Source organism: Polyergus mexicanus, unplaced genomic scaffold, assembly GCF_030449975.1.
Source record: "Polyergus mexicanus isolate NDT 795.1 unplaced genomic scaffold, iyPolMexi1.0 SCAF_5, whole genome shotgun sequence".
In the NCBI taxonomy this organism is placed as follows: domain Eukaryota; kingdom Metazoa; phylum Arthropoda; class Insecta; order Hymenoptera; family Formicidae; genus Polyergus; species Polyergus mexicanus.
In genome coordinates this window covers 4,793,328-4,806,081 of record NW_027223325.1, presented here as the reverse complement: position 1 = coordinate 4,806,081, position 12,754 = coordinate 4,793,328, and the positions used below count along the sequence as shown (strand labels likewise).

The following is a 12,754-nucleotide window of genomic DNA, read 5'->3' as shown; positions in this document are numbered from 1 at the left end:
ATCGGACAAATAATTATCCGAAAAAAGTTAAAATTATCCGTTTATTGTCTACTTAAGATATGGATTAAGATAAGATATTAATATTTATATAAATAAAATTTTAATTTTTATGAATTAAATTATTTAATCATTATCAATTTCTTATACTTGTAAATAATTTATAAAATAGCGATGTTAATTAATAACAGAAAATTGTTTAATAGTTCCCATTTTTATATAAAAGCAAAAATTTGATAATAATTTTTTAATATGCAAAATGCTTCAAATTTAATAGATAAACTTGGAGAATATATAAAGACATCCAAGAGAGACGAGAAAAAACTCGTTGTAATTGCGTAAATTCACAATCTTTTTTCTTATCTCTCTTGGATGTTTTTATATGTTCTCAAAGTTTATGTATTAAATTTGAAACGTTTTGCATATTTCTAGCAATGTATTTAAATATTACAACAATACATTGCACCGTAACATTACTGTAGTCTTACATTGAAATATTTCTGAGGGCGGACATTTCAACATTGCCGCAGGCTTGCGGTAACATTGCAGAAACATTTCGCAACTTCTATGCAATATTACAAAATGTTTCAATGTAAGATCTATGCAACGTTTTTGCAATCTTTCGGTGCTGTATGGGTAGAATATAAACTTGTGCCTGGTAAAGTAACAATACACACACGTATACCGGAAAAAGTTGAGCGCACAGGCGCTGTTCAATATTTACATCATCGAAATGGATATATTACCGGATTAGAGACGTGACCCCCGTGGCTTTTTAATTATACAAGCCTCAATGCACCGAGACATCTGCCCTATAGAAACTCTCCGTTCGACGAGAAGAGATTCGTTCCCTCGCTACCGAGTATCAATTACATTGTTATTATTACAGGGAAGTAGCCGAGGAGAGATGCGGTCAGAGAGATAATACACTGGTATAAGAGCATGCACAACAATGGGACAGGTACACGCGGCGTTAACCGAAGCGCGATCCCCCCCCCCCTCTTTTCCCCACTCGTGCGAGCAATGCGATAGCCATCGCGCGTGCAACTATGCGTTTAATTTGGATTTGCCGCAAAGAGAGAAAGAGAGAAGAAGAGGATGATGCGTGTCGCGAAAACGAGGGGTACGCGCCCCACGTGATAGAGACCCGGGCGCGCGTACTTTTTATATGTGTGCGTACACACGCATGAGACATATGTGTTCGTACACGCGCAATATATATATATATATATAGCGAGAGTTCGTCCTTCAGAAGGTTTAGTGAAACATTCGGGATGACGAGCGAAGCACGGATGAGGAACACGGATTTCAGCATATCCCGTATACTGTCGGACGATCGCGGTTGCTCGCCGAAGACGCGGGCGGATCGGGAGCGGAGGAGCGTCGAACGGGACGAGGGTCCCGCGCGAAAGTCGCGCGTTCGCTTCCCGGACCACCCGGAAGCGAACGAGGAACGAGAGGCGCCGCGACGCGAGGGAGAGACGCGACGCGAGGAATGCGCCGATCGTGTCGTCCCGGGCGAGATGACGGATTCTTTCGTCGTCGGCGTGACGCAACGGGAGAACGAGATACGGAGACCCGATCTCACGTGGCTCCAGTACACCCGGTATAGACCGCCGAAGTTACCCAGGAGGTCCTACGTCGAGAGGCGAACCAAGCGGCGAACGGACGATCGTCCTCGAATCCCATTTTCCTCGTCGCAGCTGCAGGTATTGGAGGACAGATACAGGAGGAGTGCCTACCTGTCCAGAAACGACGTCGTCGAGATGTCCGCGATGTTGAGACTGCCGCAAAGCAAAGTATGTAAAAAAAAAAAAAAAATCAGGGAATTTTCTCTCTCTCTCTCTCTCTCTCTTTTTCTTCCTGTCTGAGACGTTTTATCTGCGAAAGATCGGTGCTATTAAAGCTGCGTTTGTCAATATATATCATTGACATTAGATTCATTGCGTTACGTTGATATTCTCCATCGATTCACGCGGGTATATTCGAATTTAAATTTTTCGTTCGCAATCTTGACAGATTTCTGTTTTATTGGTTGTCCGAAAGTTATCGACACATGATAATGTAGTGAGATTGGACGAAAACCATTATTCGAAACGTGATTTTATACATATTATTGCTTTTTTTTTTTTTTGCAGATAAAGATCTGGTTTCAAAATCGTCGAGCGAGACAAAGACGCGAATCGCTGAATTCCACGATAGTGGCGCGATGACAAGACAATAGAGTAAAGCTCTGCAACGGTTTGAAAAGGTTCAAAAGTATCGTGGAGGATTTTCGTCATATAGGACATATAGGATTTGAATACGAATTATATTTCAAACGACTCGACTTTTCATATTACAACTATTTATTTTATACATTCTTGATTTTTGTACAAGTACAAATTTATAAATATATATTATTTATTGTATGCAAAATAAAATGTACAGAATTATAAATATAACAAATATATATATATGTGTGTATATATTTTGTTTAGTGTGCGACAAAAAGCGAGCCTAATATGTATTTTATATTTTTTGTTATTTTTCGATGTTTATAACGGAAAGCTCATCTCCCATTATTAATGCATATACCACATATATATATAATACCTAGACAGCACAAAACATCCTCAGGATCATCCTGAATATGTCCAGGACGGTTCAGGACATTTGTAGGATGTTTTACGATATTATTATAAATATATTTATAAAAGTTTAATATGCATACATAATTATTTTTAGTTGTCTCGGCTATTTTATATAATTTAGAAATCTTAAGTATTATAATAAGTATTAATGTCCTATAAAAGTCCACTGGATAACCCTTAGATGTCTGTAGGATATATCTGCCCTGTCTATTATATTGGATGTCTTTTGGATTTCCAGAGGACATATACATGTGCAATTAATTGTTAACGTTAATTTCGTTTAATATTAATAATTGAGTTTGATGCGCACATTTTCATATATCCAAAATTATTATTTATTTAATGTTTCATGAGAAATGTTACCGTTTGCAACATTCCAAAAACTTTACAAACAATAGTATTCAACCGCTAGTTTGTTTGTTTACCGCTGTGCGACACGCGAACTCGTATTTGAGATTTGGTCATGAGAATTATATAAAGCTTGCAAAGAGCAATTGACAGGAAATTACAAATGTAATTATTTTCTATCAGTTCAATATCTGATGCAATGCCAACATAGGGAATTCAGATATTGGATTGTTTACACAACTCAAACCCGGGAGCCAAACTTAAAATATTCATGTACAGCACGAAAGCCTCAAATATTAAAGAACGGTGAACTATTTTTAATATTAGATTTTTAATATTGGCAGTAAATAACAAAACATAATTTTAATTTATATTGAAATTTTAAAATTTGCTCCTTGAAACATACAAAAAAATCTAACATATCCTATAAAAATCCTTAGGCTGTTCCACAGGATCTCCCTGGATTCTCCAGAGGTTAATATACGGCTATCATTTACTCTTCCTCAGGACATCCAGAGGAGATCTGAGGATTACAATGGGATATCCTGAGGATCCTACATGTATGTCCTGGATGCCCTTTGGACGTCCTAAGGACATCCTTGTGCTGTCTGGGTATATATATATATATCAGGGTTGGGAAGTAACGCGTTATTTGTAACGCCGTTACCGTTACAGTTACTTTTTTTCGGTAACTGTAACGGTAATGGCGTTACAAATTTTATTTGTAACGGAAAAAGTAACTTTGTTACATTTTTCGATAACGAGTAACGAATTTAACAGTTACTTTTATCGTTACTTTTTTAAAATTTTTTGATTTATTTAAGATATTATTCTTGCTATTGTGCGTGATAAAATTTTTATCTTAACCGTAAAGCCGTAAGCAAATCGACCAATTAGCATTCTTATTATGTTGTAAAAATGCTTGAATGTGATTGATCAACTTATGGCTCTTGCAGACCAGTGCGATGACCCGACGCGCGATATCCAATGAGAGCTTTATCTTTTCGGAAAAGCAGAGCTCTCATTTACTACCAGTTCTAAGTACTTTGCAACGAAAATTAGAAAATCTCAATAAATCTGACCTTATAAATTGCCATTCATTAGTTGAAGCTATTCAGCAAGGTTTAAATAAAAGGTAACTTATTAATTTGATTAATACATATGTTATTTAATTTTAAATAAGGATTTAATTGAAAAATATTATTTTATTTTAAACTATTGATTCAAAAGTATTAATTTCAATAAAACAAACAATGTCGTTTAATTTACTATATTTGATTTTAGATTTCTTACAATATTTGAAACAAAAGAATTAATAATAGCAGCATGTTTACATCCAAAATTTAAGTTAAACTGGTTAACCGGAGAAAAAAGAAAACGTGCTGAAAATTACTTGGAGTATTTATTGGAAATCCGATCAACTGAAAATTCTTCAAAAGCTGGAAAATCTGACGATCACGATGATTTTTTCATTTTTGAGGAAAAAACGGTGCAAAATGAATCTGAACAAGAAGAATTGCAACGGTTTTTAAAATCAAATAATTGTAATATAGAAATGTTAAACGACTATCCAAAACTTAAAAAACTTTTTATTAAATATAATACAGCTCTACCAAGCAGTGCATCTGTAGAAAGAATGTTTAGCATCGGTGGCTCTGTATTAACACCACAAAGAGGGCGTTTAAATGATGATACTATGGAGCAACAAATTTTATTAAAAATTAATAAAGAATTTCGATAAAATTTAATCATTTATTTTGTAATAAACCTTGAATGAAATCTTGCTTACAATTTTTTAAAAGTTTTTCTTATGCAAAATAATTTATTAGTATGTATTGTAAAGAAGTAACGGAAATTGTAACGACTCGTTACTTTTTAGTAACTGTAACGGTAACGAGTTACTTTTTAAAATTAGTAACGAGTAACGGTAACGAGTTACTTTTTAGAAAAAATAACGGTAACGGTAACGAGTTACTTTTATAAAGTAACTTTCCCAACCCTGATATATATATATATATCATATTATATATCAGTTAAATTTTCATTGTGTCGGAAGTAAAAGTAAAATATATATGACATATGAAAATATCACAAATTTCAAAATCAAAAACGAACAGTTTTATAAAATTCGCCCGAAACAATAAAAAAAAAAAAAAAAAGTCTGAAAACAATTAATTCTATAATTCGTCTGAAATGATTAAAGAAAAAATGTCCATATTACTGTAACAAAATTAATATTTTTGCACGAACATGTATTAATAGTAACAAAAAATAACGTAAAAATCAAATATGGGAAGAGAATAACATTACCACGAGATAAATCGACGATTTACATAGTAATATTTTTATGCCGCCAAAAAGAGATCGGACGAAGTAAAAAACTAAAAGGAAGGGAGAATATGTATATAAATCTCGTCTGAGAAAGAGAGAGAGAGAGAGAGGGAGAGAAGATTTCTCTTCGATCTCGTTCTATGCATATAACTTGATATTTAATTTAAATTTCTATCGCGAGAGGTCAGTTTCGTCGTCTCGATGCGCGCCGCTCTCTCGTTTCTTCCTCAACACCGGCTGCGCGAGTGGATATGTGTGCATCATATTTAATTTATATATATGTATATGATAGGCACGAGATATCGAGCAATAATCTTTTTCCATCATAGAATAGCCCTACTAGTTACGGTTTTAACATAACGAATAAGGCTAATAATGCCGTTGCAAGTTCACGACGTTCAGGTAATTATCCAATTCCAATCGGGAAACAGGCGTCCATCCCTTCAAGATCGAGCGATTTAAATTACGGGGTTATCTTCGCAACGTTATTCGCGCTCGCATTTCGCGATCTAAATAACTCTATTTAAAATATACTCTTTCAAGCGCAAAAACGGCGAATGATATTCTGGTGTGTGTGTATTCATTTTATTTTGCAGCAAAATGTCGTGGAGCCAATGCAGGTTGATGCTCCTACAGAGGATAATGATAATGCTGAGGAAGAACCGTATATAGTAGAAAATCCAACGTTGGTACGTAAAATATTTTTAATCTGAAAATGATTTTCATTTAAGGTTAAACAAATGCAATCGCCGTATCATGTTTTCTTAACTTCAGGATTTGGAGGTATACGCCAACAGTTATACCGGACTTGCAAAATTGCATAGACTTGTATATATCGCCGATCATTGTCCATTATTGAGAATAGAGGCATTGAAAATGGCAATTACTTATGTGATGACCACGTACAATGTTTCGCTTTACATAATGCTACATAAAAAGCTCGTTGAAGCTATGGGTACTCCTGGATTACCAGATGTGGCGGCGCAGTCTACTTCACAAGATATGTTAACGATGGATCAAACATGGGTAGAGACTCGATCAAAGAAAGCTGCTCTAAAATTGGAGAAATTTGATACTGATCTGAAAAATTACAAGAGCAATTCTATCAAGGAGAGCATACGAAGAGGTCACGATGATTTAGGAGATCATTATTTGAATTGCGGCGATCTTGTTCACGCCTTGAAATGCTATTCTAGAGCACGAGATTACTGTACCAGTGGCAAACATGTTGTGAATATGTGTTTAAACGTAATCAAGGTTTCTGTATATTTACAAAATTGGTCACACGTACTTAGTTATGTTACCAAGGCTGAAGGTACACCAGACTTTCCGGAATTACACGGCAAAGATAACAATCAGGTCATAATTACAAAATTAAAAGTAGCAGCAGGTTTGGCAGAATTGGCAACAAGAAAGTATAAAATGGCTGCAAAACACTTTTTACAAGCGTCCTTAGATCATTGCGATTGCCCCGAGTTGTTGTCTCCTGGAAACGTGGCTCTTTATGGAGGACTTTGTGCTTTAGCTACTTTTGACAGGCACGAACTGCAAAAACAAGTTATATTTAGTAGTTCTTTCAAATTATTTTTAGAGTTAGAACCGCAACTTCGAGATATAATATTCAAATTTTACGAATCAAAGTATGCCTCCTGTTTGAAATTGCTCGACGAGATAAAGGATAATATTCTCTTGGATATGTATATAGCACCTCACGTAAATCTGTTGTATACGCAAATTCGAAATAGGGCCTTGATACAATACTTTAGTCCTTACCTAAGTGCAGACATGAGACGAATGGCAACTGCATTTAACAGAACAGTATCCGAATTAGAGGATGAGCTCATGCAACTTATCCTTGATGGTCAAATTCAAGCTCGTATAGATTCACACAATAAAGTAAGTACTGCTTGCAGACTTGATTACGCACAATATATTTTTCTTTAACAATATTTTAAGCGTATATTTTTGAAATTATTATAGATTTTGTACGCAAAGGACGTCGATCAACGTAGCACTACTTTCGAAAAATCTATGAGCGTTGGGAAAGATTATCAGAGGCGTACGCGTATGTTGATCTTAAGAGCCGCAATGTTGAAACAGCAAATTCATGTAAAGGTAAATTATAATTAAAGGAAATATCTTTGAGATTATACATGTTCCTTCATTATCGCACAGTAACTGTAGAAACTTTATTGAAACATTTTGCTTCTATTTAAAAACATATTGTTTATTTTGATAGAGTCCTCAACGCGACAGTACGCAAGGAGGTGAGATGTCGGTAGCACCTGGAAATGGTACTTTAGCAGCAAAAAATTGAAACGTCGTTTGATATCTTATGTTCTGAAAACAAACAAAAAAAAAATTTATATTTATGCGTGTTAACTGCCACGATCACCTAGATATGAGATAAGATTTCATCTCCGCATTCGACATTGCGTTATTTACATTTTTTTCAATGTTGATGTCCTATACCTCATTTACAACGTATAATATATGGCATGTATATAATATTCCTACATTGTGTTTATAAAATACAAGTTTACATATATATATATATATATATATATATATATATATATATATATATGTATGTATATATATATGTATATATGTATGTATGTATGTATGTATGTATGTATGTATGTATGTATGTGTGTAAACCTTTTTCTCAATTATGATTATGAAATCATAACAGAGGAAAGTGTGTAACATAGACCAACTTTTTGATTAATTAAAAAAAAACTATACTAATCTGTTCTGTTTCATACAAGGAAATTATATATTGAAAGATGCTAATTTTAAGTTCCTCTGTATATGAACGATACGAACGAACCTAAGACTAACATATTCTGCTGGGATTTAGAATAAATTCATTACATTAAATACATATATATGTATTGTCAATATATAATTTATTTTTCCATAATTGCAAATCTAATCTCTGTTGTATATTTATTGTATATATATGTTTTTTTATATACTAGAACAGCAGAGGCGCTTGCTGCGCGTGCGCTTTTATTTATGGACATTTTCCAATTTTTTTAACTTTTCTTTCCTAACTTTTTCTTTCACAAATTGTCAAACTGTCAAATATCGCATGATTTGACAGTTGCAAATAATACGAATGAAGCAAGTCGCAGCGCCAAGCAAGCAAGACAGCCAATCAGCATCGCGGAAAAGAGATTTCAACGCTTCGAATTCGAGGTTTTATGTCTTTTTTTAGAAAGGGACAAGGAATATATATACAATAGATATATAGACTGGATTGAGCATTGCGAGATTAGACAAATGCGTGCCCACTCTAGAAAGAGAGGTATTATATGGAAGGCCTATATTTGTCTCTAGCATTTCATTGGTAATTTTTTATATGGAGGGGGACAAAATCACCAATGAGATGCTAGGAAAAGAGAGAAAATAGGCCACCTATGTAATACCTCTCCTTCTACAGCGAGGGTGTTTGTCTATCGCAACGCTCAGTCCATTCTATATGTTTATGACGAGGAATTATTTATTTTTTATTCACAAGGGATATTCGAAAATGGAAGAAGCAAATATGAAGGAGCTTTAGATATCATAGTAACAATCGAAAGTCCCTAGTGAACAGACTCGCTTGTTTCGTCAACTCGGAAATGCCAAACTTCAGACGCGTGCGTGTTCTAATCGATATAATGGACAGTGGCAATGTCTAAGGTTTCATCGGTGCAATGCGTAAACAAATCGAACAAGCGTTCTGTGAATCAGCGTGCGCATGAAAAGAATCACCATTGTAGGTTTTTGCTTACGACGACGAGAGAGTTGGTCGTTTTCGCGTGATCGGCCCGACACCGGATGTGTCGTCATGCCGTGTTGGCCAAGTTGGGATATCATGACATATTTTATATGTTAATATTCTAATTGCGAGATATATTTATATTTATTTTGAGAAGAGAGACGCGAACGCGGAAACGTCTCAAAGATGGTTTTGGCGGACCTCGGGCGTAAAATTACGTCGGCCCTGCGGTCGCTCAGTAATGCGACTGTCATCAATGAGGAGGTAAGTTTGCGTGTGTTTATCCGATATTCCCACGGCGAGATGATTCTCAAAGACGGTTTGTAAACAACGAATTAAATTGTCATAATTTAATATCTTCCAGCATTGTATTCTTTATTTTAACATAGGAGGCTTTGAACTTTTCTTCAGAAATATTTATGTATTTCTAATAACCTCGTTACATATGTCAAACTTATGTTTACATCGTAGGTTGGATTTGTGTTAAATTTATTGCGTGATAACATAGTAGATATTACAGGAATTTCGAAGAATTTTATTCTCGTCTTTAAAATAATTTTTTTTATTTGGTATTCTATTAATATTATTTTTATATACATATCCCATCGTTCTTTTAGTATATATCTTTTATAATTTGTTCTCGCCATTGTCTGTAGTTGTACCTTTACTATGTAGTTTTATTAATGAATACACTTTGTTCCAGGTTTTGAATTCTATGCTAAAGGAGATATGTGCAGCATTACTTGAAGCCGATGTAAATATTAGATTAGTGAAAAAATTACGAGAAAATGTGCGCCAGGTTATTGATTTTGAAGACATGGCTGGTGGTCTTAATAAAAGGCGGATGATACAGAGCGCCGTCTTCAAAGAACTTGTAAAGGTTAGTCTATCGTCTAATATATTTCTAAAGGCAACAATATTTATGGATGTATGAGAAATTTATGGCAATAGAACAAAGATATAGTTTTTAGCATTTAAATATATGTTTAATTAAAATAATTTTTTTAGTTGATTGATCCTGGTGTAAAAGCGTATCAACCGGTAAAAGGCCGTCCTAATGTGATTATGTTTGTCGGTTTGCAAGGTTCTGGTAAAACAACCACTTGTACCAAACTCGCGTATCATTATCTTAAGAAAAATTGGAAGGCGTGTTTAGTATGCGCCGATACCTTCCGTGCTGGTGCGTACGATCAGATAAAACAGAATGCTACAAAAGCTAGAATACCATTCTATGGAAGGTAATTAATTGTAGAAGCAGAAAATGTTTATTACATCCTGCAAACATCATGCTACTCATTCTTTATATATCCATACTAATACATAATTTTTTCTAAATTTAGTTATACAGAGGTGGATCCTGTAACAATTGCCCAAGATGGTGTTGATATGTTTAAGAAGGAAGGATATGAGATAATCATTGTAGATACAAGTGGAAGACATAAACAGGAAGAATCATTGTTTGAGGAAATGTTGCAAGTCGCCAATGCTGTGGTAAAATTATAATCAATAGTTTTATTTGTATATATATAAAAAAAAAAGTTTTTTAAATTCTAATAAGTTTTTATGTGTTGTAGCAACCAGATAATATAATCTTTGTAATGGATGCAACGATAGGTCAAGCTTGTGAAGCACAGGCAAAAGCTTTTAAGGAACGGGTTAATGTTGGTTCTATCATAATTACAAAACTGGATGGTCATGCTAAAGGTGGTGGAGCACTTTCTGCGTGAGATTCTTTTTTTATCAATTTCTAGTTTAGTAATTTTATATATTATTGTCTATCACATTATATTTATACAAAATAAAAGATATACAAACTTGCTTCTTATTATATACTTCTAGAATAAATGTTTGTAATAATAATTATTTTTACAATAGACCATTTCTCTTTTTTTATTCTTTGTATATTTAATTTTTTTTCAGTGTTGCAGCGACACAAAGTCCTGTAATATTTGTTGGTACAGGAGAACATATAGATGATTTAGAACCATTTAAAACAAAACCATTTATTAGTAAATTGCTGGGTATGGGAGACATTGAAGGTCTTATTGACAAAGTAAATGAACTGAATCTAGAAGATAATGAAGAATTACTTGAGAAAATCAAACATGGTCAATTTACTTTACGAGATATGTATGAACAGTTTCAAAATATTATGAAGATGGGACCATTTTCACAATTAATGGTAAATGTCATCGATATAAGATTATGTAAAAGTTGAAAATGTAACATACATTTTATAATTGTTTTTAATGTTTCGTTATGTGCAGGGTATGATCCCTGGATTTAGTCAAGACTTTATGTCAAAAGGAACAGAGCAGGAATCGATGGCAAGATTAAAGCGATTGATGACTATTATGGACAGTATGAATGATTCAGGTTTGATATTGTTTAAGATGCTTCTTTTATCTTTTTTATGAACTTTAGTTTCTCAGCATTATTTTATGTATTGTACATTTATGTTAGAATTGGACAGTAGAGATGGAGCTAAGTTATTTAGCAAACAATCTGGAAGAATAATGAGAGTAGCAAGAGGTTCCGGTGTAACGGAGAAAGAGGTTAAAGATCTAATTACACAATATACAAAATTCGCAGCTGTTGTTAAGAAAATGGGAGGTATAAAAGGTTTATTCAAAGCGGGAGATATGGCGAAAAATGTTAATCCAACGCAAATGGCAAAACTGAATCATCAAATGGCTAAAATGATGGATCCGCGTGTACTACATCAAATGGGTGAGCAATGATATATTTTAATAGATTAAATCTATTAATAAATTGAAAATATTCTTGTATACTTTTATGTGAACTATATAATTTCTTAAATGATATTAAAAAATTATATTAAAGAGTTAGGTTTTAGTAAAAAATGTGTACAATATAAAAAAGATATGTGTCAATTTTATTTATTTCATACTTGAAAGTTTGTAGCCATTTTTTTTACAAAAGGTTGTTCACGATTATTTTAGGTGGGATGCCAGGATTGCAAAATATAATGAAACAGTTACAACAGGGTGCTGCAGGTGGATTGGGAAATTTAATGGGAGGTTTTGGTGGCAAATCCTGAGAAGAGGTTCCAGGCAGTGCAATTACTGCCATTAAGAACGTTACGTATCGTTATATACAACTTGCGAGAAAATTACGTCGTATTTGAACTACGATACTGAAGAAATTGTGTTTAAAGCCTTTTTCTTTTCAATCGTTGAATGTGTTTTATATAAATAATGGCATCACGAAAATCACATGTAACGGCAGTGACATTAATAGCCGATTGTTCAACATACTATCATTTCTTCAATTGCTCATCGAATCGTTAAAAAAAAATACTTTTGATGTAAATGCAATAAATTATCAAAATATGCTACAAAGTTCATGTCATAATGGAAATTAACTTATTCCGACATTGTTTATAGCCCCTTATATATCCTTGTATTTTAAAATTTTATTGAGCTTATTTTTTTTAAATGACTTTGTTGCTTGCTAACCTTTTAATATTAAGTTAAATAACTTTATATGGAGAGAAAGTATCCATTATATTTCTATTATGTAAAATGTAAAGTATACATATATATGTTGCATAATAAAAAATTAATATTTTTAATAGCTGTTGTCACAATCAAGTAATAAAAGTGCAATTGATATGTAAATATGATAAATATGATTATCAATGCAAACATTTGCA

The 12,754-nt window shown here is 33.5% G+C and overlaps 3 protein-coding genes across 3 annotated transcripts; all 3 read left to right on the top strand.

Annotated features, from left to right (window-relative positions):
• Positions 1-1,256: 1,256 nt before the first annotated feature.
• On the top strand, positions 1,257-2,210 carry LOC138933748 (homeobox protein MSX-2). The gene is made up of 2 exons (XM_070296731.1): positions 1,257-1,796; positions 2,136-2,210. The coding sequence occupies exons 1-2, from the start codon at positions 1,272-1,274 to the stop codon at positions 2,208-2,210; spliced, it is 600 nt and encodes a 199-aa protein (XP_070152832.1). The 5' UTR covers positions 1,257-1,271.
• Positions 2,211-5,531: 3,321 nt separating this feature from the next.
• Csn1b (COP9 signalosome subunit 1b) lies at positions 5,532-7,838 on the top strand. Its single transcript, XM_070295589.1, has 5 exons — positions 5,532-5,711; positions 5,906-5,998; positions 6,084-7,205; positions 7,290-7,424; positions 7,549-7,838. The coding sequence occupies exons 1-5, from the start codon at positions 5,685-5,687 to the stop codon at positions 7,624-7,626; spliced, it is 1,455 nt and encodes a 484-aa protein (XP_070151690.1). The 5' UTR covers positions 5,532-5,684; the 3' UTR covers positions 7,627-7,838.
• Positions 7,839-8,867: 1,029 nt separating this feature from the next.
• On the top strand, positions 8,868-12,486 carry Srp54k (signal recognition particle 54k). The gene is made up of 9 exons (XM_070295359.1): positions 8,868-9,342; positions 9,782-9,958; positions 10,087-10,316; positions 10,419-10,569; positions 10,653-10,801; positions 10,999-11,260; positions 11,346-11,454; positions 11,542-11,808; positions 12,042-12,486. Exons 1-9 carry the CDS (start codon positions 9,265-9,267, stop codon positions 12,137-12,139), a joined length of 1,521 nt encoding a protein of 506 aa, XP_070151460.1. The 5' UTR covers positions 8,868-9,264; the 3' UTR covers positions 12,140-12,486.
• The last annotated feature ends 268 nt before the right edge of the window (positions 12,487-12,754 follow it).

Coding starts and splice junctions, on each gene's coding strand:
- LOC138933748 (XM_070296731.1), top strand. CDS start 1,272: ATGACGAGCGAAGCACGGATGAGGAACACGGATTTCAGCATATCCCGT. Junction 1,797..2,135: donor TGAGACTGCCGCAAAGCAAA/GTATGTAAAAAA, acceptor TTTTTTTTGCAG/ATAAAGATCTGGTTTCAAAA.
- Csn1b (XM_070295589.1), top strand. CDS start 5,685: ATGCCGTTGCAAGTTCACGACGTTCAG. Junction 5,712..5,905: donor TGCAAGTTCACGACGTTCAG/GTAATTATCCAA, acceptor TTTATTTTGCAG/CAAAATGTCGTGGAGCCAAT. Junction 5,999..6,083: donor TAGTAGAAAATCCAACGTTG/GTACGTAAAATA, acceptor TCTTAACTTCAG/GATTTGGAGGTATACGCCAA.
- Srp54k (XM_070295359.1), top strand. CDS start 9,265: ATGGTTTTGGCGGACCTCGGGCGTAAAATTACGTCGGCCCTGCGGTCG. Junction 9,343..9,781: donor CGACTGTCATCAATGAGGAG/GTAAGTTTGCGT, acceptor ACTTTGTTCCAG/GTTTTGAATTCTATGCTAAA. Junction 9,959..10,086: donor TCTTCAAAGAACTTGTAAAG/GTTAGTCTATCG, acceptor TAATTTTTTTAG/TTGATTGATCCTGGTGTAAA.